Source organism: Diaporthe citri (assembly GCF_014595645.1).
Source record: "Diaporthe citri strain NFHF-8-4 chromosome Unknown scaffold_8, whole genome shotgun sequence".
NCBI classification, from domain to species: Eukaryota; Fungi; Ascomycota; class Sordariomycetes; order Diaporthales; family Diaporthaceae; genus Diaporthe; species Diaporthe citri.
Window position 1 is genome coordinate 2,790,723 of NW_025064853.1, and position 25,340 is coordinate 2,816,062.

General features: G+C 52.7%; 9 protein-coding genes across 9 annotated transcripts; 2 read left to right on the forward strand and 7 right to left on the reverse strand.

Moving 5' to 3' along the window:
• Positions 1-496: 496 nt before the first annotated feature.
• On the reverse strand, positions 497-2,236 carry INS49_015083 (uncharacterized protein; the record flags this gene model as incomplete). The annotated part of the gene is made up of 1 exon (XM_043175769.1): positions 497-2,236. The coding sequence occupies one exon, from the start codon at positions 2,234-2,236 to the stop codon at positions 497-499; it is 1,740 nt and encodes a 579-aa protein (XP_043020726.1).
• Positions 2,237-4,579: 2,343 nt separating this feature from the next.
• INS49_015084 (uncharacterized protein) lies at positions 4,580-6,373 on the forward strand (the record flags this gene model as incomplete). The annotated part of the gene is made up of 1 exon (XM_043175770.1): positions 4,580-6,373. The coding sequence occupies one exon, from the start codon at positions 4,580-4,582 to the stop codon at positions 6,371-6,373; it is 1,794 nt and encodes a 597-aa protein (XP_043020727.1).
• Positions 6,374-6,794: 421 nt separating this feature from the next.
• Positions 6,795-7,492, reverse strand: INS49_015085 (uncharacterized protein; the record flags this gene model as incomplete). The annotated part of the gene is made up of 2 exons (XM_043175771.1): positions 6,795-7,002; positions 7,077-7,492. 2 exons carry the CDS (start codon positions 7,490-7,492, stop codon positions 6,795-6,797), a joined length of 624 nt encoding a protein of 207 aa, XP_043020728.1.
• A 1,765-nt stretch (positions 7,493-9,257) lies between these two features.
• INS49_015086 (uncharacterized protein) lies at positions 9,258-10,490 on the reverse strand (the record flags this gene model as incomplete). The annotated part of the gene is made up of 2 exons (XM_043175772.1): positions 9,258-10,053; positions 10,108-10,490. 2 exons carry the CDS (start codon positions 10,488-10,490, stop codon positions 9,258-9,260), a joined length of 1,179 nt encoding a protein of 392 aa, XP_043020729.1.
• A 569-nt stretch (positions 10,491-11,059) lies between these two features.
• Positions 11,060-12,932, reverse strand: INS49_015087 (uncharacterized protein; the record flags this gene model as incomplete). The annotated part of the gene is made up of 5 exons (XM_043175773.1): positions 11,060-11,861; positions 11,936-12,173; positions 12,240-12,470; positions 12,527-12,718; positions 12,800-12,932. The coding sequence occupies 5 exons, from the start codon at positions 12,930-12,932 to the stop codon at positions 11,060-11,062; spliced, it is 1,596 nt and encodes a 531-aa protein (XP_043020730.1).
• A 4,264-nt stretch (positions 12,933-17,196) lies between these two features.
• INS49_015088 (uncharacterized protein) lies at positions 17,197-17,631 on the forward strand (the record flags this gene model as incomplete). Its single annotated transcript, XM_043175774.1, has 1 exon — positions 17,197-17,631. The coding sequence occupies one exon, from the start codon at positions 17,197-17,199 to the stop codon at positions 17,629-17,631; it is 435 nt and encodes a 144-aa protein (XP_043020731.1).
• Positions 17,632-18,435: 804 nt separating this feature from the next.
• Positions 18,436-20,079, reverse strand: INS49_015089 (uncharacterized protein; the record flags this gene model as incomplete). Its single annotated transcript, XM_043175775.1, has 1 exon — positions 18,436-20,079. The coding sequence occupies one exon, from the start codon at positions 20,077-20,079 to the stop codon at positions 18,436-18,438; it is 1,644 nt and encodes a 547-aa protein (XP_043020732.1).
• A 702-nt stretch (positions 20,080-20,781) lies between these two features.
• On the reverse strand, positions 20,782-21,912 carry INS49_015090 (uncharacterized protein; the record flags this gene model as incomplete). The annotated part of the gene is made up of 1 exon (XM_043175776.1): positions 20,782-21,912. The coding sequence occupies one exon, from the start codon at positions 21,910-21,912 to the stop codon at positions 20,782-20,784; it is 1,131 nt and encodes a 376-aa protein (XP_043020733.1).
• A 1,042-nt stretch (positions 21,913-22,954) lies between these two features.
• Positions 22,955-23,950, reverse strand: INS49_015091 (uncharacterized protein; the record flags this gene model as incomplete). Its single annotated transcript, XM_043175777.1, has 1 exon — positions 22,955-23,950. The coding sequence occupies one exon, from the start codon at positions 23,948-23,950 to the stop codon at positions 22,955-22,957; it is 996 nt and encodes a 331-aa protein (XP_043020734.1).
• Between the last annotated feature and the right edge of the window lie 1,390 nt (positions 23,951-25,340).

Here is a 25,340-nt window from a genome sequence, read left to right on the forward strand (position 1 = left end):
TGGCATTCCACTGATAAAGATCTTGTCTCTATCGATCGGCCGACGTTCATCGCTAGGACTTAGGTAACATTTTACGAGAATGTAGAGCCAAAGCTCGAGGGATGGAGAAGATGTGGCCAATCCGGTGCAAGGCAAGGATCGCGAGAATAGCGACTGTCTCTCCAGATGCATGGTGGGAAGAGACCAACCTTCAGCGCTAGTTCCAAATTTGATTGTCAGTAAGAGGGATGACTCGCCCGGTGCAACAAGATAGTCATCTAGAACTCACCTTGAGGGAACGCTCCATAACATACGCATGACAAAATAGTACGCCGAGGACTTGATGAGTTCTGTGAAAAGGACAGCAGTCTTTGTCGAGGGGTGCTTGATGCCGGGCGGCGGTGCTCCATGTGAGAGCTAGTGCCAAATAGGTGGTTTGCATTCATAAGCGGCCGCATTGTCTGATCTTTCGAGGAATCATGACCTGCTACCACGGCCATATACTGGGGTGTCTTATCTATCCCAAGGAGAGGCCGTGACAAAATGGGGCAACATGTTGTTCCCAGTCGTTCCGTCCACGATGCTGCTCGGAATTTGCGTCCATGTCCCTCGACTGCCAGACCCTTTCGATAACTGAGCGGGTTTGTGAAATATTGGATACAGAATTCCCAGCCATTTTGTCCAGAGCGAACAATACAAAGTTTCGTCCATGCCGTGGTGCGGCCGATGTTGTCTCAGTTGTCCAGACCAGGTCTTCCAACGGGTCCAGCTCAACAGCTGCGATGAAAATGGACCACGCGAGCCCGGCCATGACATCTCGCTCCAGTAGTGCAAAGACCAGTCGCAAAATCTGAGTAACGGAAGCACCCACTCGCGGAGACTTAGGCTGAGCGTCGCGTATGGCGCATTCGAGATACAGGACAGCCGAAAGCCTCTTCAGCTCAGCCGTCGTCTGGAGTACTTCGTCCTCCGGGTTAAACACTCGCTGCTCAAGCCGACCAAGCCTTTTCTCTAGTGAATAGACCCGAGACAGAAAAACGTCACTCGCAGCAGGGTTCCCTGACCGCAAGCGGCTCAACTCCGTGATCTCGCACAGTATGGAGACAAGTTCTGGTGAGCATCCCAGCCACGCGTCTGTGTCGTTGCTAGTCCCGTGGGACACCCAGAAGTCGCCGTCAAATATCGGTTCTTCGCCGCAGGCCGTCCGGCCGATAATGTCTTGGTAAGCAAAGAATTTCTCTGAAAAGTCCACCAGCTCAGCCGTCGACTGGCTCTGAGGAGCTGCAGAGAGGAGCGCCTGTCTGCGTAATCGGATGAGATCTCGGGCACCTTTTAGGTGCACAACCCACCGCTCGTCGCAATCGTGGATGATACCAATCAGACAGAGCAGCATCGTGATGACCAGCGTCTCCGGATCAAGGGCGACTTGGGTCGTATCGGTCGTCCTCATCCTACGGCCGAGGTAGCGAAGGACGCCGCCGCTCAGCTGCAGTGCCGTGGCCTTGAATGCGGCATCTTGTCTTGCACGGTGGCTCGCAGAAAGTGCCAGTATTGAATTCAGAACCACTGGTGAGTTGGAAATTGAGAAGGGGAGAATCAGCGTTGCAAATGGAGATTTGGAAAGTGGACTCGGCACTGTTAATGGACAGAGTCTTTCCATGTAATACGTCAAGAGGGTCGATTGGAGCGAGCTTAATGATAGAAGGGATGGTGGTCGGTTGATGTTGAGCGTCCCTGATGCGTGCTCCTTTCCCGCTTGACGAACGTGGGTGGACAGATATGCTTCCATTTCCAGAGCGTCAAGACTGTCAGAATGCTTGATTTGGGCTTCATCGTAATGGTGGCCTTGCGGACCCGGTAGAAAAGGCTCAACTTTGGATCCTGGTGACTCGACACGTTTCAAAGCGACACATTCGTTGGTCTGTCTGCCGAGGGTGACATTGACGAAGCTGTAAGCCTGTATCGTTGGGATATCACACCAGATAGTGTCCTTGTGTCCAACGCCGGTAAAATCCGGGGACCTGGCGGCGGGTGGAGACTTCGACCACACACCACTGCGGCCGAAAGCCAATCCCTTCGATGCGAACTCGTCTTCCCACTTCAAAGTGGATAGGGGCTGGCACCTGAACCCATTTGCTTGGCACTGTCGACACACGGGCTTGGACTCGTCGCACTTGATCCTGCGTACTCGACACCGCTGACAGCCGGTCCTCGTGCGCTTCCGGCTGCCCTTCGGCAACGAGCCTTGCTGAGGCATTGATGGCGGGTGCCGGTCCGGGTTGAGCGCGGCCTGCAGTCAAGTTGTGCTCGCAGGGCTGGCTGCCCGTCGCATGACCATCAGAAGTCGGCTGGGGGGACGAGGAGCTGGGCCAACGACTCGTTCGTGGAGACGAGTCAAGGTCCCGTGAATCCGGAGCCGAGTGGAGCAATTTCTCCGAGGGAGGGGTGCCCCGGGTTGTCGGTGATGTGCACATGTGGAGACGCGCGAACGACTTCGTCTGAGCTTGTTAGTCATCGTCTTGTATCGACGTTAACTTTCTGATATGGACAAGATTTATTGCTCGAACTTTCTTTCCACTGCTTGTGTGCCCACGAGTGGATGATATCAACATGGGCGTACCCGATTTTGATGCATGCAAGCGACCGTTTAGTAGATATCTTAAGGTCGCAGGCGTGTGCTTCTACATGCCACCAGCCAGTGCCTTGCGAAGCTCGTTTGAACACAAATGATACATTGCTACCTAGGTATGATGGGAGAAGGGTGAACACTATTTCTGGGAGTGTTTTTGACCACCTGATATTGAAACATCATCGCTGTTTGTCACAGCTCGGACGGCAAGACGGAACTAGAACTTGAACTGCCTGCAAACATGTCGCAGTACACATCACATTTGAACATATGTTCCGCCGTCACTGATTCTGCAGTCAGTTGTGTGAGCAGGGGACCAAGGATCCCGGCCCCATCTTGAGGAATATCTCGATGTGAAAGATGGAATGTTCAAACACCACCTGTTGAGTCATTTCTTATTTAGTTCCAGGGCCCAAAGTGTTCACTGCCAGGCCAACTCAAGAAGCCCAGGACTGTCCCAATGGAAGGCCAGTCCAAAAAGACGTCGGTTGCAGGGCCCCAAAAGAAATCTAAGGCAGGCGCCAAGTCATAATTTCCTAAGGTACCTTTGTGGAATCTTGTTGGGTTCAGCGGCCTTCCAGAAGTTGAATAGCCGTCGCTGGCTGCCCGATGGAGGAAGGAGGAAGGTACGCGTGTGGAGAGCACCTGAACGCTGGGAAACACGGAATTTTAGCAGAATGACGTCCAATGATCATTTTGAGAAGGAAGAATCGAGCGAAAGTTGCGCCCTTACGCAGTGACTGCGGCCGTGGAGGCAGCAAGATGCCACCACTTCATGAGCTGGTCAGGTCAGTTTTAGCTGCCATGCAGGTGGACGTGGGTGGCTCGACGTCGAGGGTCACGCGAGCAGTGCTGACCACCAGCATGGAAGCTTAATCACTCAGTCAGGTTGGTGAAGAAGGAACGAAAAAGAAAACAAAAAAACACAAAAAAAGTCCTGCCAGAGACGAGAATCGAACCCTGGCTGTCACCCTCCAGCTTTGCTGGACCACCCTGGACCTGAAAGAGACCCGGGGACCTTGCCGCTCCGCCCAGGTGGCTTTGTTGAGATGGGATGAAATAAACTGACTTATCAAGGGGACAGCGTCTTGGGGGGGGGGGCTCTTTCCCAGCGTGATATGCGACCCCCCCCTCTTTCCTTGTGCCTCCGTCTGGACTGATCTCTGGTGCGCAAACTGAGAGACCACGACTACCTGACCTCTGAGGACCCAGTTCATCCCCGATCGACATGTGGAATGAGAGAAAGATGCCTGTGACTCGCCTTTCGATCGCCCCTCCACAGGATAAGAACGAGTGCTGCGTCCTTGGACCAAGAGGACTGCATCGGCAGCCTGTGACTGTTTCCTGGCAATCCAAGCATGCGTTTTCGCTGAAGATCTCCGACCGACACAGTACCTTCAAATACTCAGGCATGAGAATGAAATGAATCGAAAGGAAATGGGACCTAACTAAAGCTGGCCACCTTTGCACCGTAAGCAGCAGGACGAGGTCAAGGCATCGTCAACCTGCAGTAATGAATGTGGCTAGCTGACAAGACACATTTCATACTTCATACTCGAGAACAATTCAGTCCATGTGGCAAGACGTCTGATGGATGAGAATGATTGGAATCTTAAATCGTCAGAGGCAATGGATGTATTTGCAGTCAGCCACCAATACGTAGCAGGCTGATCTCCAGGGGCACGCCCGATCGGGCCTAGGAACACTGTTCATGCGCGTCAGATTTACCGCAGCATCGGTGCCGCAGCACAGTGCAAACTCAGCGGCCAAGATTGATCCGCTGCTTACTGCGGGGCCTGCTCGAACCTAAAGTCAAGCACCGTTACACACGCACTCACTGCTTGATCGCCGTCACTGAAGCATAAGAGGCGAGGTGTTCGACGCATCTTCCACCCGCATGAACTCATGCACCCATCCCCATTGTCTTTCCTTCCTAACATATCATCAACTTGACGCTGAGCCTGAGCGATTATGGATGAGAAGCAGCCCTTCCTGGAGCAGACAGCCGGCGCTGAGCCGCCTCGACTTCGAGCTCAACGAACGCGAGCGCGACACACCAGGGGCCTCATGCTGCTGACCAGCTTCCTGGCCTGCTTTGCCGTGATTCACTACTCCTGGACCTCTCTACTGCTCCCTGCCTACCGCCACCACTGTGCACACCACCACCACCACCATGACCACGGCCAGCGGTTCAGCTACGAGGGCGAGCACATCAGCTGGGAGAAGTGCGGCGAGATCAGCGGCCGGCCCGTCGAATGCAGCACCATCACGGTGCCCATGGACCAGTTCAACGCCACCAACTCGGGCGACAAGGTCTTCACCGTGCCGCTGATCCGCCTGCGCGGGAACAACGCCACCCAGAACCTGCTGCTGAACCCGGGCGGGCCCGGCGGCTCAGGCGCCGAGTTCCTCTTCCGCCGCGGCGACCAGCTGCACACCATCGTCGGCGAGGGCTTCCACCTGCTGTCCTTCGACCCGCGCGGCATCAACGGCTCAACCCCGAAGGCCCTGTGCTTCCCGGACCGCGAGACCCGCCGCAACCTCGCCGCGCCGACGCCGCTGCGCCTCATCGAGGACAGCGGGCCCGGCTACGCCAACGCGCACAACTTTGTCCGCGCCTGCGCCGACACCATGGGCGAGCACGGCCTGTACATCAACACGCCGCAGACGGCGGCCGACATGAACAGCATCCTGGACGCGGTTGGACAGAAGGATATGGTCTACTGGGGCTTCAGCTACGGCACCCTTCTGGGGCAGACGTACGCCGGCCTGTTCCCGGAGCGGTCGCACCGCGTCATCATCGACGGCGTTGTGAACCAGTTCGACTGGTACGAGGAGCTCGCCAGCTCCGAGGACCTGTCCGACACGACCAAGGTGCTCGAGGGCTTCTTCAGCGAGTGTGTCAAGGCGGGCAAGGACTGCCCGCTGTCCTCGCTCGCCGACTCGGCCGACGAGCTGTGGGACAAGGTCCTGGGCCTCGCCGACAGCGTCTACGAGGAGCCGCTGAGCGTATACATCAACAACACCGAGTACGGGCTGCTCGACTACGCCAAGATCCTCTTCGACGGCATCTTCCCCGTCCTGTACAAGCCGGCCAACTGGTACCCCCTCGCCGACAAGCTCGCCCAGCTGCTGCAGGGCAACGCGACCGAGGCGTTCCTGGCCTACGGCAAGGGCGACCCCTGGGGCTTCGACGGCGACGCCAACGTCTTCGTGCAGTTCAACGACATGCGCTCCGGGCCCAAGCACTGGCCGCAGGACCGCCAGTCGGCCCTGGAGATCATCGCGCCCGTCTTCAACTCGAGCCTGTTCGGCCCGGCCATGTACGGCGGCTTCTACGCGCAGCAGCAGTGGCGCGTCCCGCGGACGCACACCTACGTGCCGCGCCGCGGGGTCGAGACGGCCCACCCGCTGCTGATCCTGTCCACCACCTACGACCCCGTCTGCCCGCTCGTGTCGGCGCGGTCTGCCAACGAGGCGTTTGCGCGCTCGCAGATTGTCGAGGTCAAGGGGTACGGCCACTGCTCTGTGGCTGTGGCGTCGTCGTGCCTCGCCAAGAATGTCAGGGCGTTCTTGTACAATGGCACGCTGCCTGAGGGGTACACGCAGTGCGAGGTCGACGGGCCTTACTTCGTGAAGCCTGACGAGGATGGCAAGACCGTGTCTGCGCTCAAGCAGTTTGATGACCCCGAGGAGGCGAGGATCCACATGGCGCAGCTGCAGCTTGCGAGGGACCCTGACTGGCCGGTCTGGTCACGTCGGTAATTACTCGTTAGGTCATGGGTGGCTTGCCCGGTCAATGACTGAGGCTATCACAGATTTGCACTCGGCTGTGGGTATGCGACGCCAGAACACAGGAGTAAAGGTAAGCACGGGACTGTCATCCAAGTTGTACGATATGTAATGGGCACGGGAAGAATGAATTCAGAGCGATTACTGGTATCTTTCTATGTTGCCCCGTGGACGCCATCTCATGCACGCAATTACTCTCCCGGGATGTCACATGTGCAATTCCCGACCCATTCTCTAAATACAGTACCCAAACGATGCAATAAAGCAAAAGCAAAAGCAAAAGCAAAACCAACTCCAAGACACCAGGCATCATGTCATGCACCATAACAGTCATCCAGCCAGAGAACCATGTCTCCTCCCTCCACGAAATCACTCAAGCGCGATCCCCGTGCGCTCATGCCCCGCGGTAGTGGTCATACGAGGGCTTTGGCTGCTCGGCCGAGTACGGAGGGGCGTCGTGCTGGGTATAGCTCGGGTAGGCCGTGTTGTGGCTCAGGGGCTCCATGCCGGTTCCCGCGGGGGCGTAGTTGGTCCTCAGCGTCCCCTTGCGCGACTTGTGGAAGATGACGCTGGCGTAGATGAGAAGGCCGACAAAGGAGGCGCTAGGGGAGGGGGGAACAGCAGATGTTAGCAACTGGTCACAGATTGTACGTCTGCGTGGTAAGGATTGTTATACTCACAGGACGATGAGTGGGATGATGATGTCGCCGCCGAGGCGGCCGCCCCAGCCAGAGACAGGCCCATCAGCACGACCCAGACGGCCGTCTGGATGACGTTGGTGATGAGGAAGAAGCGTGGTGTGAGGGTCCTCCGGGAGCGCTTGATGATGCAGACGATGTCGAGGATCAGGCAGACCACTACGATCACCAGCACCACGACCATGACCCCGATGACAGCACCGAAGCTCGTCCTCTCATAGCCCTCGTCTTCGAGCGCGTCGTTGACCTCGTCGCTAAAGGCGCCAATGGCGGCGAGAGCTGCCACATATGCGGCGGCGTAGATGAGCATCACGATTATGCGGACGACCCAGAAGGGGATCAGCACGCGCTTGAGGAACGGCGAGGAGTCGCCGACGATGTGTTGTGATGCCATGCTGGGCGTGATGTTGCGAGTCTCGTGACTTGGGAGTCTCGCTGTCGAGGGAGATTGTTCGCGTCCTGAAAATCAATCGGTAGCCGTTGTACACAGACGAAGATTGTAAACAGTAGCACTTCAAAGAGCGGAACGGTGAATGCTTTATTATCTTTGAAAGACGCGAATGCATTCTGCCCCAAAAACAGGGCGGCTGACCCAGACTTATTTCAACTTGTTGATTTTCTTTGTCGCTGGGCGCCTGCAGCCACACCACACACAAGATCCCTGCCTGCAGGCCCGTCTGCACGCGAAGGATCCCGTCCCCGGTCGACAGAGACAGCCCAACTCCGCCCGTGATCCGCTCCAGACGCTGCATTGCCTCTGCGGCCTCTCAGCCGCAGCCACTAATTGACACGAGCCAAGCACTCTTTTTTAGGCAGTGACTTATGCCGCCCAGGGTTGCCCAGCAAAGTCAGCGAAGCTGCCCAGGCCAGGTTTGGCCAATGCAGGGGATCTTCACTCGAGTGGACCACAGGACGCCATCCTCTGTGTTCCTTTTCTGGGCTTCTTTACTCAGCCTCTGCCGGCCTACCGCCCACGGACGCGCCCTAGTAATGTAGGAACGCGGCACACTGCCACCGAGGCCGACCACTTGATTGCACGGCAGCCGAGCCCGGCCAAGCGGTGGCTCGTACGGGGCTAGCCTCTTGAACGGCCCATCGTGATGCACTCTGACGTACCCACACCGGAGGAGCAGAGCATTGGTGTTTTTCTTGTCATTGTCTCGCTGCCTGCACGGTTTCATCATCCACCCGGAAAAAACTGAGGTCGGCTGACAGACATCTGCACGCACGGGGTGCACGCTTCCCAACGGCTATGCCGAGGCGTTGGTTCAATTGATCCTGAAGGATGCGGCAGTAAAAAAAAAAAGGGCTGAGTTGTTCTCAACCCCTGCTTGCTGTTCAATATCACCCTGCCCATGCTCATATCCACTCGACTGTTCCAAGGGATGGGGACTGTCAATTGACAGAAGAATGGCAAAACTCAGACTGCGTGACCAAGTCAATACAAGCGGATTCATTGACACATCAGAGCTTAGTGTACTATGATACCTCGAATTGATTGAGAGCAAGCGGGGAGAGGATTGAGCCCGCCATGCTGCGAATGTCACCACTTACTTACACGCGCACACGTACCGTAACATTCGGCACAGAGAGTCACAATTGAGAAGTACACAGCGTTGGCTGGAGAGCCAAGGTGCAGAAGAGCATTGATCTCAATTGCGGCAATCCTCAGCAACAGCAAGCGCTAATCCCATGAGAGAACAACTTTAGTAGCTCAAGTTTTTAATCGTCAGCTGCTTTGGAGTGAAATAGGTGCTTCCTGACGCTTCCGTATTCTTACTTTTCGTAATGAATTGCTCGCGGTATTCCTCAGATGATAATCGAGTTCTGCACCCCAGTGTAAAATCAAGCCATATTCAATGCCTGGATGAAACCTGTCCTAAGTGCCGTTGTAAGATCCTACAATAAGAAAGAAGCCCAGGTCTATGTGTATAGTAGAAGACAGAAGAAGGTAAATAATAGGGGGATGCATTCCAAAGTATCAATTGCACACATAATGAGATAGTGGTAGTCTTCTCATGTGAATACTCTATCCCTAGGTCTACCCACGGAAAGCGGCCTCTACTTATAGTACCGTTTCAACACGAAAGCCGAGACTACGATATTTAATATCCAGACAACGCTCACTGCCGACCTCGAGTGTTTCACCCGATGAAAGATCACTCATCCCAGACAACAGCACTCAGCCCATCCTCATTATTCACCGTCCCCGGCGCCCCGACCTGCAGCTGGGCAACCACGTCGCCCAGCCTCCCCGTGGTCACGTTCCTCGCGACCACCACGACAGTCGACGAGGTCTGGCCCCCGTACGCCACCGCATCCCCGGCCTTGTTGATGGCAAACGTGCGCGGGAAGTACGTGTGCGTGTTCGTCGCCTCCACGAACGAGAGCTTCCCCGAGGCCGGGTCGATCGCGAACGTGGCAGCCGAGTCCTGCTGGGTGCCAAAGGACTGGTCGTTGCGGTTGGTCGCGTAGACGTACCCCCCCGAGATGTGCACCTCGGCCGTCTTGGACCCGGCGGGCGGCGTCTTGCCCGATGGGTACGTCGGCGACGACTGGATCTCGCTCAGGCCGAGGCAGCCGGCGGCAGGGGCCGTCACGGCCCACGTCGTGACGGACCCCGCGAGCTCGTTGACGATGTAGAGGTACGAGGCGCCCGAGGGCGACTCCCAGAACTCGCCGTGGCGCGGGCCGTCGCCGGCTCCCGCTGCGGCGGCGGGGCAGCTGGTGAGCTGGCCGGTTGAGGCGTCGATGCTGAAGATGCGGATCAGGTCTGCGCCCAGGTCTGCGCTGAGCAGGAACCTGCCGGTCGGGTCGGCGAAGACGGAGTGTGGGTGCGGCTTGTCCTGGCGGTAGGGGTCCGGTCCCGGGGCGGACATGTTGAAGGCGAGTTTCTGGACCTGCTTGGAGCTTCCGGACAGGGGCAGCCTGTAGGTTGTTATTGTCGAGGGGTCACTGTCCCGATTGTTAGTGTACGTCTCTGGTGAGGGAACATGCTTTGAGGCTTACTATTCAGCCACAGCAAAGAACCCTCGCCCATCGCTGCCTCCGTACAGCGAGCTGTGAACTCCACCACCGCTTGTTGGCGCGGTGCTGACCAACTGTACGCTGTTGTCGTTGTTGACCTTGAGCGTAGTGAGCACAGGGGCACCATACTGGGCCTCGTCTGTCACGTATAGGTTGCCAGTCGCAGAATCCAGTGTCAACCAGCTGGGCGTGAGGCCACCTGCTCGCAGAGTGGATGTGATAGCCAGCTGTCCTTTCCCATTGCTTGTCTTTAACGAGAGCGAGTAGATACTGCCGCTGAAGTGGGATACAAGCAGGTTGGCGCTAAGGACTGTCTCTGGCAACAGGCATAAAGCTGCCAGCCAACTTCTCGCGGACCACATCATCGCGACGAGTGCAGGAGTAAGATGCCGGAAAACGTATTTCGATATGCCAACAAGCAGAGGTGGGCTTTGGGACCGGGAGCTTTTCACTCTTGGCAGGACTTTTGAGTTCAAATTATTCTGCAAGACATCTATAGCACGAAAAGTATTTGCCAGGGGCCATCGGAATGGCTCCAGTGGGTGTTAATTCGCCTGTTACATCGGACGCTGGCAGGACTGCCGCTTCGGGCAATATAGCGGACGCCCCATGTCCGTGCTAAGGTGCTCGGGGGTTGGAACCAGTCCTGCCGTACCGCGTTCCGGCCCGGGTGTATGGTAAGGCTAAATGCAGATCTTGATCTAAAAAGGCGCACAGATTGAGTGGCATCCGTGCAGATGCTTTTGCGTCGTGCCACGAGTCCCGTGATGTCGCAGAATAATTGTCTGCCGGCTGGGTTTAATATGCTAAGGTCGGCGTCAGTCCGTCCATGTCAATGACGGCGTATTCACTCATTTTTTGTTGGAATATGGATGGCGTGATTATGTTCTATTTACAGTCAAGATGCCGTCAAGTCGTTACAAATATGGGCCTGCTATCGATTCGGCCTCAAAAAGTTCAGGGACTTCCTGTCTCCCTTACTTCGGCTCCCCTCCCTGTTCAGCGTGAACATGTCCCTCGAAAGTCGTACCTCGTGACCTTGTATCGGCAATATCGGCCCCGAATCATCGCTATGCTCCGCCCCCAGGACTTGAATATTCGGGACCCGGAGGGAATCGTCCGTGTTCGTCCTCGTCAGCGCCCCGCCCCCGACGCTGTCCTTCTCCTCAATCGATGTCAGTTCCCTCACATTTGATGTCGTGCCACCACTGCGCGAACTGTCCTTGGTCGGTGTATTGAATCTCGACGTGGGCGGCGAGCCTGGTGTCAGGGGTAATGGCTTCATGTGCGAGATCTGCACTGATCGTGTGCCGTCCGACCGCCCGGGAAGATCATCCATCGATATCATGCTCGGCTCGGAGAAATCGTCATCGTATGCTTGGCCGGCGCGCAGTCGGCTCGTTGATGTGACGGTCAAGGAGCGCTTGACGGTTATGCCGCCTTCGCCCGACGAGAGCGGGTCGGCTGTGGACGAGCGGCTCTTGCGGCCGCCAAAGCAGCAGCTCGGCGACTCGCGCCAGCTCTTTGGTATCAGCAGGTTGGCGAGCTTCTTCCTCGACGAAGCTGTGGTGCCGAAGACGACGAAGATGAAGATGCCTGGTGTTGTTCCGGGCATGAAAAGGACCATGGTCTGTATCGCATGGCCCGCGCTCAAGTCCGGCGCAGAAGCCTTTGAGTCTTTGATGTTGTTTTGCAATGCCGTTACTTGAAAGAGAGTGTTGGTGCACTCAAATATCCTGTGTGAGGGCGGGGATGTTATTACAATGATGCAGACGCGTACTGGGAAAGGGGAAGAGGGGTGTGGCCTTACGCTAGGGAGACAAAAGCGATGGTGAAGCGAACCATGAGCCATCTATCGTAGAGTCCACGTCTTCCCGACAAGTTACGGTGCGAGCTGTCTCGAGAGCCGGCGGCTGCTGTGCCCCCTTGTGAAGTCGAACCGGAGTTCCAATCTGGCGGGCTCCATTGTGTGAACTCTTGTCTTGTCCTCACGTATCTGATCAGAACTGCTATCATAAGCCCACTGCCTATGGCAAGGCTGATCATCACTACTCGCAGGGTTAGCCGGGAAATACTCTCTGAGGGAACAGATGTGTGTTTATGGGATAACTGACAAGGTAAGTCGGCAATGAGGATAAAAGCCACGAAAGACTCCTTAAGTGACGGGATTCGTAGCATCAGAATAGTCAGCAAGGGCAGAAGCCACGAGATCAACTTCCCCGCGGTGTGCAGCTTGCGGAACGTGAGCCTAATCGCCCGCCGCTCCCCAACTTGATATGTCAACTGGCACAGTTCAGCCGCCCAGAACATGACCAGCATTGCCTGCACGCTGTACAGGTAGTACTCTGCAGACTTGTGTCAGCGGGGTTCGTGTCACAAGGAGTGGTGAGACAAGTCGTACGAAGATAATAGAGGACCAAGTCAGCTCCAAAGGACCCATTGGCGATGGCTAGTTCTGGGTCGTCGGCGGGTAGTCTCAACTTGCGCTCGAATCCCTCCGTCACTATATCGACGTAAAACGTGATGTCTCGTATTTGCTGCACAATGGAGAAGGTCGTGCTGGATATCGACGACACAGCTAGCAGCGAAAGGTCTGGAAGTCGGGGCAGTCTCAGCATCATATATTATGCAAGTGGCGGCCATCATGAACAGAAACGGAAGCAGGCTGTCTTACAAGACCATCCTTCGTGGTGCGACCATGTCAGCCACAGCAGCAAGCTGCTGCAGATCCAGCTAGTCGACGCCCATATGAGCGAGATGGCTGCCGCCCCTTCTGACCCAGCCGGGAGTTGGTTGATGCCAGGCATCGCGAGCGCGGTGAGCCCTGAGCCTCAGCTCTTGCGAACAAGTCGGCGATGAGAAAGCATGAGGGAGCACAGGCCGGGGGGGAATTGACAAGGTGGTATCGAAGTAAAAGGGAAGGAGGCCCACGGGAGGGAAATAGTTTTCACTGGGATTAAACTTTTCGGCCTCGTGGCGAGCCTCCCCCTGCGCCTCCCCGGCGCCGAGAAACAACCCGAGCTTTAAGCCGGTGCTGTGGCCATACCAAGTGCACATGGGTGGGCATGATCCCTCGCCCGGATGTCCCGCAGAGAGGCTCGCCCTGGCTGTTCTGTCATTTTGAGGAACCGCCCAACGGCGTAATGGTGTGATGAAACCCGTAAGGATTCCCGAGGAGATTTCAATGCAAGGCAGTGCATCTAAAGCGAATCTGCGTCGGACGCGCACGCTGGAGTCGCATGGCTGATGGCTGAGTGGGGCCCCACTTGGGCAAGAAAGGGAAGTCAATTCCCAGGGTGATGCCTCTATTCCAGAGCCTGGACTGCCAATCCGGGAAGGTAATGGCTGTTGGCTCTCGAGAGTTGCATCGGCCGGTGTTACCCAAACAGGCACAGTGCCATCTAGATGCAAGTGCTCTTGCTTGCAGACCGGCCCACAATCCCATGTCCCCGTCGAGATATCCATGCTCTGATGAGATGGATGGGCCGAAGAGTTGGGACAAGAAGCTTGCTGTGGAGCTTCTGGACTTGAGACCACAATTTGCTGGTCCCGATTCGGGATCCGTCGGAACGTGATCCGAGCCGGAACTTGTGGAATGCATGAAAAACACCCACTGCCAGGTTCCCGCTAAAGAGGTTTAATGCCCAGCTCAGGGCGCGTTTGCTGGGATCCAAGCTTGGGGGATATGTCGCTAAGGAAGCAGCCGGTCTTTGGAGCTGTGGCGCCTCCGTGCAAAGTTAAATGTCAGGGACGCGCCGGTCACATCGATTGTGTCAACTTGACAAGCACGGCAGCTGGATGACAAAAAGCAATGTGATCTGTCAGGATACAGATGTTGTCCTCACACACCCATCTGCAGGAATGCACGTTGTGCTGCATTTGCACAGTCGGTTTTTTTTGCGTCTCACATGACATTCTCATCGACACCCTCACGGCTTTTGCCTTCTAGGCGCTTTTGAAGTGCCGCGCACATGTAAGCGAGGCCAGACGAGTTGCGTGCAAGACAATCTTCTTCAACGTCCTCGCGTGCATACATGTGCATACATGCATGCATGGCGAGTGCATTGCCGTATCTGGAGGCCTTGGCCGGGTTCAAATGTTTGACTGGGCCACATCGGGGAAAGGCCATGTGTTGTTGGCTTGCCACACCTCAAGAGAGGTCCAGCCACCGCATCGGATTCTGCAGCAAGAGGCCGAAGGATGTCTTGTGTGGTCAGGGGGATCTGTTCCCCCGTGCGCGCGTCCGAGGTCTTGACGCACAGTAGCCGGGGGCAGATGGGCATGCTGCCCATTCAGCCGGGATCCGACCTGCCCTGCAGGGAACGAGGGGTGGGATGGGACGGCCCGTGGTTGGACGAGAGGGATCTGCAAGGTACAGAGACATCCTTGGGGAGGTGGAGTCTCGGTCGCTACAAAGCGAGACGGCGGCCGACAGCCCCCGGGCTGGATACGCAGGGAGAGGGGACGGCCCCAAGAGGAAGAAGCTACGAGTCTAATGCGGTCATGGTGGGGACAAGTGATGTATCAGCGAAGTTATTGCAGCCATGTCGGACGATTTCAGACGCTGCGTGGAACCTGCTGCAAGCGATGAGGTTGGGCGAGAACCCGTTTCTCGGAATCGGGGCGGATCAGCCAGGTGGAGTTCAGACCAACTGGACCCTGTCTTGTGTGGGACTGCCGTGGATCAACCGTGGCTACTTATTGCTAAAGTTTTGGACAGATCCCCCAGCGATCGATCTTCCCGCGACTTGGGTAGCATTTTGTGGGCTGCAATCAGGACGAAGGCACCGTCGGAATTCCGAGTTTAGGCCCTACCCGTGCAGCAATGACATTCCCAGAGCTCACTGTACCGGGCCCGGTGACACACCTATCGCTCGTCCCATTTTCACCTCGGATGAGACGTTTCTGATCACTCGAACCCCAGCACATTAACTGACACCACCTTTCATCTGGTACAACATCGGTAGAATACTGCTAGAAACCCGCTACCTGAGCTTCTTTAGGGGAGCTGAGAAGATCCTGTATGACGGAAAGAGAATTGGGGTCATCATGCCTAGGCTGACCCACGATGGTTCGCTCGGTAATTTGGTTGTCTACTCCGAACTTGGATGGTGAAACAAAGCGGCTGCCTGGGGTGCCAATTAACTTTGTGCTACGGTCTTGACTCTCAAAGCTGTCACTTGGGCAACTAACACCTCCCGGCAAAAGTTCACCATGTCTTCGTGAAGCTCGAGATCCGAGACAGTACGAGTGAGCCACTCAGAGTTCGAAACATCAAATGCTGAAGGGATGTTTGCTGTATTCGCAACCGAACGAGCATGGCGGCACTTACATTGGGGCCAGTCCTACTGCAGCCGATAGACTACGGCGTACGGAAGCTGTATATTACAATATCATCTGCGAACACGTAGTAGTGCTCAGAATGCGGAGATGAGCCCACCGAGTAAGCAGTATCTGTCTGCCCCGAGACTTCATATACCGCAGTGTGTTTCTCGTGGGCAATTCAGGTTGAGCACGAAGACCATTTTCAGCTCTGACCATGGCCGTGGCACGTTCTGCTCAACTCGAGTGATTATCGTGAATGAAACACACATCACAGTGGATAGCATTAGGAATATATACATACGATGCGGGTCTCGGCGTCAAGCGCCCGCTGACATGGACTTAGACGCGAAGAAGCTCCAAGGGAATCAATGCATAGACAAAGCATCACTTGACAGATGTCATCTGATGAAAGTATAAGATTCTCGAAACTAGCGCCTTTCTTTTCATTCGGCATTCCAGACCATTCGCAGCTACCCTGGAAGCGTAGTGTAATTTACGAAGTCTATCCAAAGTCTGTCAGTTTTGGAACGGGCCATCTCCCAGCCCAAAAATCCCACAGAATCAATCATGAAGTGCGAAGATAGGCTTCTGTAGTCCTGAGCCATGACATCCCTGTGGCATTAGCAAACGACGGATGGAAAAGCCACACACAGGCAGCATATGCCTAGGTACCAACCAAATTGAAGAGCATGGTGGCGAACTACTCACAGAATCAATGCTCGAGACATGATGTGCGGCGTGGTGCGAGTATCGATAGAAAGCTCACGCAAGCACTTTAGCGGTCGCGGATCTAATCTGCTTTCGGACAAGAAGTGCCCCGCGACACGGAGAAGTATGGCAGTTGTGGAAGGTCGATGTTCTACGGAATGCTCCGTGGGTGCACACAATCGCTGCTTGCGTCCGCAGTATCCCCGGGTGTATATGATTCGCAGGTCGCAGGCCACGCCACACCCATTCGTGCCAATACGACAATGGTGAGGCTACGTGAGCCACAGAAAGAAGGGCATGTCCTGTGTCTCAACTACGAATTCTGACCCGAGTCCGGGCCGGCGCGAACTCCCCTGAGAGATGGTGTGTGTGCGCGCGAACGCCAGATTTGACTAGTTGACCGAAGCCATGTCAGCCCCTGGTATCGTACTCTATCTCGCAGGGTGCCTCGGATCGTACTCCTCTCCGTCGTTGCAGTCTCTGACGATGCAACGTCGAGCAGTAGCGGCGTTATCTCTTGCCACATAGTCTCGGCGATATGCCGACATGTCATCATCTGGCATAGCTGAGCTGGAGAAAGGACTGATTGGGATGTAACATGAAAAAGTGGTAAGCCCCGTTACTTGACAGCGCCCGTCAAGTCAAGTCTAGACAGTGTGAAACGGCCTTCATGGGCATGATATGTAGCCTTTCTCTGTAGCCTCCCATCAAGAAGACAAGGACACATGATGAGTGCCGTGCGTGGAGCACAGAACACAACACGGCGAGCGAGCTACCGGATGCTTGTTCTTGTCAGGCGACATTGGAACGCAATTGACCAATGCGTGGCGGCTCTGCTATTAACTTTTGAATCAGCAAAATCTGACAGATAATCTTCATACGTGATTGCCAGCGGCATCGTCAACAATGCAACTTCATCGTACACCCGTCAGCACCCCGCTTTCGGACATCTCCTGCCCCACCCCTTCCGTTCTACAGACATCTCTTGCTCATCCACGTCGAATACGTTCCAGTTATCTCCCCAAGCCAGCGGAAAAGATGGCGCGCGCAGCAAAGGTAGACGTTGCCTTAGTCTCCGATGGAGACATGCCCATCTGTGTCGAGGTCCTTTCAAAAGCGTTCGGCCACGACGCGCCGTTCGTGGACATCTACTTCCCCAACCACGATACACCGGCCGGTCAAGCCCAGGCTTCCAAGCGCTTGGTAGCCTGGAATCAGAGCTCCGAGAGCTCTACTTTCCTCAAAGCAATCGCGCGAGCTGACGGTGGGAGCCAGGAGCACATCATCGGTCTCGCGGTGTGGACCTTTATGAAGGAAGCACCGCCTGCGGAGCTTTCTGAGGCAGAGAACGTTGAAGAGGTTTGGCCCGATGAGGACGACCGCGAATTTATGACCCGTCTGTGGAGGGAGTACGTGATACCACGGAGTCAGACTATCCGGGATTCTGGGGGCAAAGGTGTCTACGGCATGTGAGAATCAATGATACAGAAAACGATATTGCTTATTAACATTTCAAATAGTGCTCGAGTTGCTAGCCGTTCATCCAGAATTTCAGCGACTTGGCGCAGGCAGAGCTCTCGTGGAATGGGGGACCAAGGCCGCAGATGAGCAAGGAGTCAAGGTTCGTAACAACTTTGCTGCTTTTAAGTCTCTGCTCCCAAATTCTTCTGAGCCTCCTGGTATTACTTGTCTTCGGTAGTAAGTCGATAGCTGATAATCCAGGCGGATAGGCCGTTGTCGAGGGGACACCAATCGGCCGACGACTCTATGAGCAATGCGGCCTATCTGCAGAGATTGAGGAAATGCGGTTTGATGTTGGAGAGGAGTACATTGGAAGAAGGAAACCGAATCTCGTATATTTGACAAGGAGCCCCCGAATTTGAGATTATCGTTGGTTGAGGGTTTGGCGTCATCGGCAGCAAGATTGACAACCATTTGGTAACTAGCAGGAATTTGCATTTACTCAATATCGTATAGTGTCGCGCACTGATTTGGTGACTCTATCCAGTGTGATCCCTACCTGGTTGTCTTGCTTAAGCAACTCCACAGGCTACTGTAAAAGGTCACCTCGTGGACAACAGCTTAAATGGACGATAATATTGTTGAACAAGAACGGAACTTTATCTGGCCCTCTTCGCCCTATCTGTTACGGTGCAGCATTGGAGTCGTGGTAATAACTTGTTGTTGCGCGAAGAAAGGAAAACTAGAAGTCTACAAGCCGCAGGCGAAGCTGCGGTGTTTATAAGGCGGGCCACTGTAGTGGGTACCGTGACACTATCAGCCCCTCTTAGAGCTCCTCCATTCCTCGATCCAGCTTCCCACAAACTGAACAATGTCGGCTTGAGCCTCCGCGATGGCTTTTGGGGGCTGCTTGTCCTGAGTCTGGTTTGCAAATATCCCGTTGGCTTCCCAGTGATGGCCAGCACCTCTAAGACCATCCCAAACGTCTTCTGGCGGATTGTCGATCAGGATCCACGGCTCCGAGACTGTAGACTCGCGAGGAGGGGCTCCGTCAGCAGCAGGGGTTGCCTCGCGCCACACGTCGGCGAGACCGTTGATGATGGCCAGGCGGGGGTATGAAATATCAAAGCCGCCGTACTTGTTTATCGCTGTGATGTTGGGCGGGGTGACTATGCCGAACTCGGCTTCGCAGTACGAGTTTTCGTACTCGAGATCCAGGATGCGTGATATCAATGGCTTGCCGAGCGACGAGTCGAACCCGGAACCTGTGACCCAGTATCCCCATTCGGTGCAGGTTTGATACCCCCATGAATCGAATTGCTCCGCGGGAACGGCAGTCTCGGCCAAGGACGCCTTGGTGGAGGCAGACTCGTCTGCAGGACCCGCATCTGCAGGGGAGGATCGTCCGAGGTATCCGGCATAGTTGAGCAGACGCAGGGTCAGCGTGTCGTTGCCGCCGTAGCCTGTGGCTTCTAGGATCTCAGAAGCTGAGGCGTTGACCGCGGCCGATGAGGGATATTCTAGTTTGGGGCTTGTGATCTTCTGACACCAGTTGCTGAAGGTACCAGACCCAATGACGGGGTCCCAGTTCCTACTTTGCCAAGAATTCAATCCCTCATAGAGACTATCGACGAAATTTTGGTCCAACGCAGTCTCGGCGTAGTTGAAGAAGAGCTTGAACTGGCCCTTCAGAGTCTCATTCTTGCTGTCGATGAAGATCTTGTCGACAACATCGGTGATGAACTGCTGCGTCCAGATGCAGTCCGCTGGTCCGTACTGTCGGACCGGCTCAAAGTATCGCCAGTAATCAACCATGGCTTCAGTCACGCCTGAAGACGAGACACCGCCCCAGAAAACGTCCGGATATAGCTTTCGGAGAAACGCCGACTGTCCGCCAGAGTAAGAGACTCCATACACGATCCAAGGGGTGCCTGAGGATGTGAGATTCTCATTTTCGAGTCCAGGGAAGACGACATTTCTGGCAAAGTAGGCCGCGTCGGCAAGGGACTGCTCTGTCGACAGGAACCTAGCGTCCTCTATCGAAACGTCCTCAAAGGGGAAGCTGGTCCCATAATAACGATGTTCCAAGATGACACCAATACCGCCATGAGCCGAGGCAAGCTGATAGAGGATGCCTTTCTCAAGGAGTGGAAACCGATAGTTTCCTGGTGCTTCGCCTGCAACAAACAGGATGACAGGGCCGCCGGGTTTGTAGTGGCTGGCATCGAACCAATAACGATTGTTGAAGGTGCCATCACTGTGTGGTTCATACCGGCTTTCATTTTGGAAGTGATCAATGGGAATGGACAGGTTGTGTGCTGGATACGAGGCAGCCAGTTCTGCGCCCACAGCGCGCAGCGAGACTTCCCCCTGGCCGTCAGCGTCGATAAACCGCCGTGCTCCACCTACTGCAGCACCCACGGCCGTGGCCAAAAGTGACAGACATGCCAGTGAGAGCATCTTCGCCACCGGTCTTGAAGCTCCTGCTTTATGCCACGAAGCAATTGACTTGATGTGCCGAGACGGACAGACAGACCAGTAGTGACGAGGCAAGACAAGCAAAATTAAGAGCAAACAAACAAGCAATCTTTGGTTCCACACGGCTTATTTCTAAGCAGCCGAGTCGGGATTGCGGCATGGAATCCTGCTAGGAAGGTGGATATACTTTCGGTCTGTGTCGACGATCATTGACTGCGAATAGCCCGTATAACGGCATTGCTAGGCCGATACGAGGTAATTTGCATGAAATAAGGTTACATTACAGGGCAGAGGGTTTCTAGCTAACTAGGATTAGAAGGTGACCTTTCAAGATGGACCTGGGAGCACAGGATCCTTTCGGCTATAGCGGGGAACAACCTGCTGTCTTGGCGCATGGAAGGAGCGCCCCAAGTCTACTCGGCTGAGAACAAAACTTTAACAAAACCTTGAGTGCAGCTGACACCATTGGTTTCACGATGCTGAGCAATCACTCGGAGAAACTTTTGACAGTCTACAATGAAGTTAGAACACGCATAGGCAGAGACACATTATTTATTACGGTATCTCTTATTCTTCGGACAAATCAGTCATAAACTGCCTCTGATAGTCGCGGATACCAATGCTCAGAAGATGACCCTACTTCTTTCTTCCGTAGATCTTGAGTGCACGCACATGTGAACCCTCCTATGGAATGTCAGAGACTTCTGGAAACTCGTTCTCAACCAACCAGTCGAGCCTTCCTGAGTCCTGGCCATTCATACAAAATCCGAAGAAGGCGTCGGTGAGCTCCGTTTCGATCCGTAGAAGCCTGTCTCCCGGGAAAGTCCCAAACAGTTCTTTTGTGGAAGGAAACTTGTCCCCAAGAAAATCCCGGTAGATAGCAACATCTTCAAAAGACTCATGTTCCGCTCCGTTCACGAGGAATTCGCGCTTGAAGCCGTCCAGGTTCTCCCAAAACTCTGCCCAGGACGGGTCAATACTTCGAGTGTGGTTCCATGACGCAATCTGCACGAAGGGGTTCTCAAGGCCCAAGCCTGCCACAGATCCGAAAATGGTCCCATCAATATTAAGCCCGCAGGAAAAGGTGCTGTAGTTCGCCATGGCTTGTGCAGCCGTAGCTCCGCCGAAAGAGTGGCCAAAGATGCCTACAGCGTCGGTGTTGAGCTTCGTGCTGCCCTCCTCAAGCCCGGGGATCTTTTTCAGCGTGGCTGAGTCCCCCAGCGCATCCGCAACAAACTTGACATCCGCCACGCGAGTTTCCAGCAGCAGCTGCACGTAATCAAGACCGGCGCCAGGGGGTATGACCGACTTCACTATCCGTCCGTCCGGAAACTCGACGGCTATGGCTTCGTACGTGTGGTCAACCGCCACAACGATCCACCCATGGCTCGCCAGTTCTTCCATCTGGGACGTGTAGATGAGACGTGAGCCCCCGAGCCCGTGGCCGAAAATGAGAACCGGCAGCTCGTTGTCCACCAATGGGGCGTTGAGGTATGAGCGCGTGATGATGTTGGCTGATGTGCCGTTCGGGACACCGGCATGATTGTCGAAGACCGCCGCCATGGAAGGGGTGAAGGCGGGTGCAAAAGAAAAGTTTCCGTGATCAGGCGTGGTACAGTTCGTTGGATAAAACAGAGATACCATAAGGTCTCTGTTGTCCCGGGGCTCTGGCGCCAGCGGATCGGCGCGCGAGAAGTCGACTAGCTCGAGAGAAACGGTGCCTACTGGGAATGGGCCTGATGTGGGTGGAAGCTGCAAGCTGGAAGCCAACGCTCCTACAGCGAACGAGGCAGAGATTATCGAGCAGACGCGCATGGTGACGGGTTGAAGTCCAAGACCAAATTACGAGACTGTTTTGACTGTGGGGTAGCACAGACTGAAGCGCAGTCCATCTCAAGCGACCCGATGGGCCATCTTATATGAATTGGGAACTTGGACTAAACCACTATACGTGCACGTCGGGGCTGAGTCTGAAGGAATGCTGTAGTGCCTGCAATGCTTGCACTTGCCCCACCGCGGCTCAATAGATACATATTGTCCTTGCCTTTCTAGGAGAAAGTAATTCTGCCATACAATTTTGCCTCGAAGTCTACGGGTCGTTCATTATTTCGTATCCTGCCATGTTACACCGGTAGCAGTTCTTGGCAAGGCTGACTGAACAAGCAAATCAGCTCATTTCCTCCTGGACGGTGTAAGGTTTTGAATCCTTCCGAGCTGTACACGAGATTGAGCCAGAATGACGCAGGGGATGATCGCCAGGGCGAAGGATTTAGTACATGCGGGACCGCGTCTCCAGCCGAGACATTTCATCAATGCGCAATTGAATTCAACCCAAGGCCAAGTGAAGACCTGAGCGGACACTCCCGATGTCTCGGTAGGCTTACTGACAGGTTGATTCTTTGCTTATATTAGCTGGTTCTGCAGTCGGGTCGGCCGCGAACTTCCACGTTCCTACGAACTGTAGATGCTCAAAATATATATGTTAGCCACAAAGGGCGCGTCGGAAATTAATGGCGAAGCTTGTTTGATTGCGATAGAATTTTTAATAATTTAAGATACACTTGCTGATGTCTCAGTAATACCTCACCTTGCATAAAAAAAGAACACGATGTTCCACAGTCTCTGGCTCATACTAGCTGCGCCCGCCATGCCCGGCGTATCATTCGGGAGTGCTCGCAACTTGACGGAACCGTTCCGCAAGAGAAAATGATTTTTGAAACGGACAACGACGAATATCTTAGCCGGAGAAGAGACATACGTATTTATTATCGAGTAGCTTACATATTCGCAAAATTCTCATACAACACTCGCAATGACTTCAGTCGGGCCGGAGCATTCTGCGTGACCGTTTCAATGCCTAGAAATCTTCAATATCTCCAGTCTTGCCACGACTACAGACAACGCTGCACATTTTCTCGTCCTCAGCAACTACATGGTGCAGCTGCTGGCTGCGTTTTGCAGGCCAGATCTCATGACCTGTTTCTTGCTCGAGGTCTAGGTGCTTCTTCAGTTCCTCCCTTACCAATTTCTTGAAATACAGAACACCGCTCTCGCGCTGAGAGTGCAGCGGTCCATGCATGTAGACACCTGAGTTCAAGTTCATCTGGACGCCATTGCACAGGTCGTAGTCCTCCAGCTCGATGCCCTCAAAGAAATCGGCAGCCCTTTGAAAGACACCCATGGATGAGTCAGGGTTGCGAAATGTCTGGTACCCCGTAATGACTGTGGTTGGACCGGTCGGGATAACACGCATGATGAAGAAGTACGGGGTAGAGAGATTAACAGATGTGTTGGGGAAGTTGTAGGTGAAGGCCCCATTGCCAAAGAACTGGATGTCTTCCTCCTTGACGTCGTCCCTATTGGGTGGGAAGTGCTCAAAGCGGCCTCGGTAGGGCGTGACGGAATACCTGTCGAGGTTGGTGATCTGCCTTGCAACGGTAGCACTTTGAGACAGTCGGCGGAAAACCCGTTCACTTGCGTCGCTGCGACTTACCTCGTTGTAATTCTCGCCGACCAACTTCCAATTGTATTTGCCATTCGTATTCCACGTCCGGTGGTACACACAATTGTCCAGGGAAAAGTCGCCGAGGCGGGGCTGCTCATCAGTGCCCCATTTCATTGTCTCCCAGGGCATCGGCGTCTCGGAGGAATCGAAGTTGACCCAGACGAAGCCAACCTTGTCGACATGGGTGTGGATCTTGAAGAGACTGTAGGAATCCTTATCAAAGTCGCTGAGCTCATCAAACTTGGGAGCTTTGGCGAGCTTGCCGTTCAGGCCAAAAGACCAGCCTAGAAGAAAAATGGTGAGCACCAGTGTCAAGAACAAGACGATACGATACGTAAGACTAACCATGATAGCCGCAGCGTATAACGTCCCCGGCCCCGATTCCGATCACCCCCTAATCCCGATCACCTCAGCACCCATACACTCCCTTATTATCACCCTTAATTGCCCGCTACCATAATGCATAATTCCTTTTTTATTAATATTTTTAATTCTTTAAAGGCATTGCTTTCTTTTAATACCCTTCCCATCTTTATTTAAGCCTTATAAATAGCCTTAATATTAATAAAAGCTATATTTAAATTAATTTAAATTCTTTTCCTTATAATTTTTTAGCTAACTTTAATTTAAGCCTTAAGCTATTAATTTTTTTATTAAATTATTATTAATTAAATTTCTTTTTTATTATATACTTTAAAAAGCTTTTAAAAAAATATTTATAATATAAAATTAAAATATTTATTATAATATTAATAAATAATTAATTAATATACTTTTTATATTATTAAATTTTAATAATTTATGCTAAATTTAATAATTTTTAAAAATATAATAACTTTTAAATATTTTATACTTAAATATTAGCTAAAAACTTATTATTCTTTATTTTAATTAAATATTTAACTTTATAAATACTTCTTTTTATGCCTTATAATAATAATAAAAAAAACCCTTTTTTTATTATAATTATTAATAAATTATATTGCTTAAATTAATAAAAATACTTCTTAAAGGCATTTTTAAAGGTAAAAAGATTATTATATTAAAGGGCTAAAATATATATAATATATATATAAGCAAAAAAAACTATATATATATATATAATTTAAATAATATTTTTATATAAAGTTAATAATTATATATATTATTGGCGGGTGCAGGGAATTACGTAAGAAATGGTACCGCGCTAAATTCCGGCTGGCTATAAAAAGCTAGCTTTTACGCTTATTTTAAATATTCTTTTAAGAAATCAACTCTTTTCTTTTTCTTATACATTTAGTGCTTTAATTAAGCTTTTCTTATTTTTAAGAATTTTTAAAATATTTATCTTTTCTCTTTCTTTAGTTTCCTTTTATTTCTATTTTTCCTTTTTATTATATTAAAGTTTCTCCTTAAGTTATCCTTAAAAGGGTTTAGCAGAACCTATTCTTTATTATTTAAGTAGTTTATTTTTATTAATAATTTAGCTTAGGCATGATTTTAATCTTATGCATTTTTAATTAATAATAAAAAAAATAAAAAGTTAGCTATAAGCTAATTATTTATTAATTTTATTTCTTTTTATTTTTATATTAAATATTGCTAAATTATTTTATATATTAGCTTAAAGCTTTAATTAAAGCTTATATTTATTTTTAACTTATTATAAAAAAGAGTTAAGTATAATTAAACTTATAATAATATTATAAATACCTTAAAACTATTTTTTAATCTTAAGGTATTTCTTATACTTTTAATA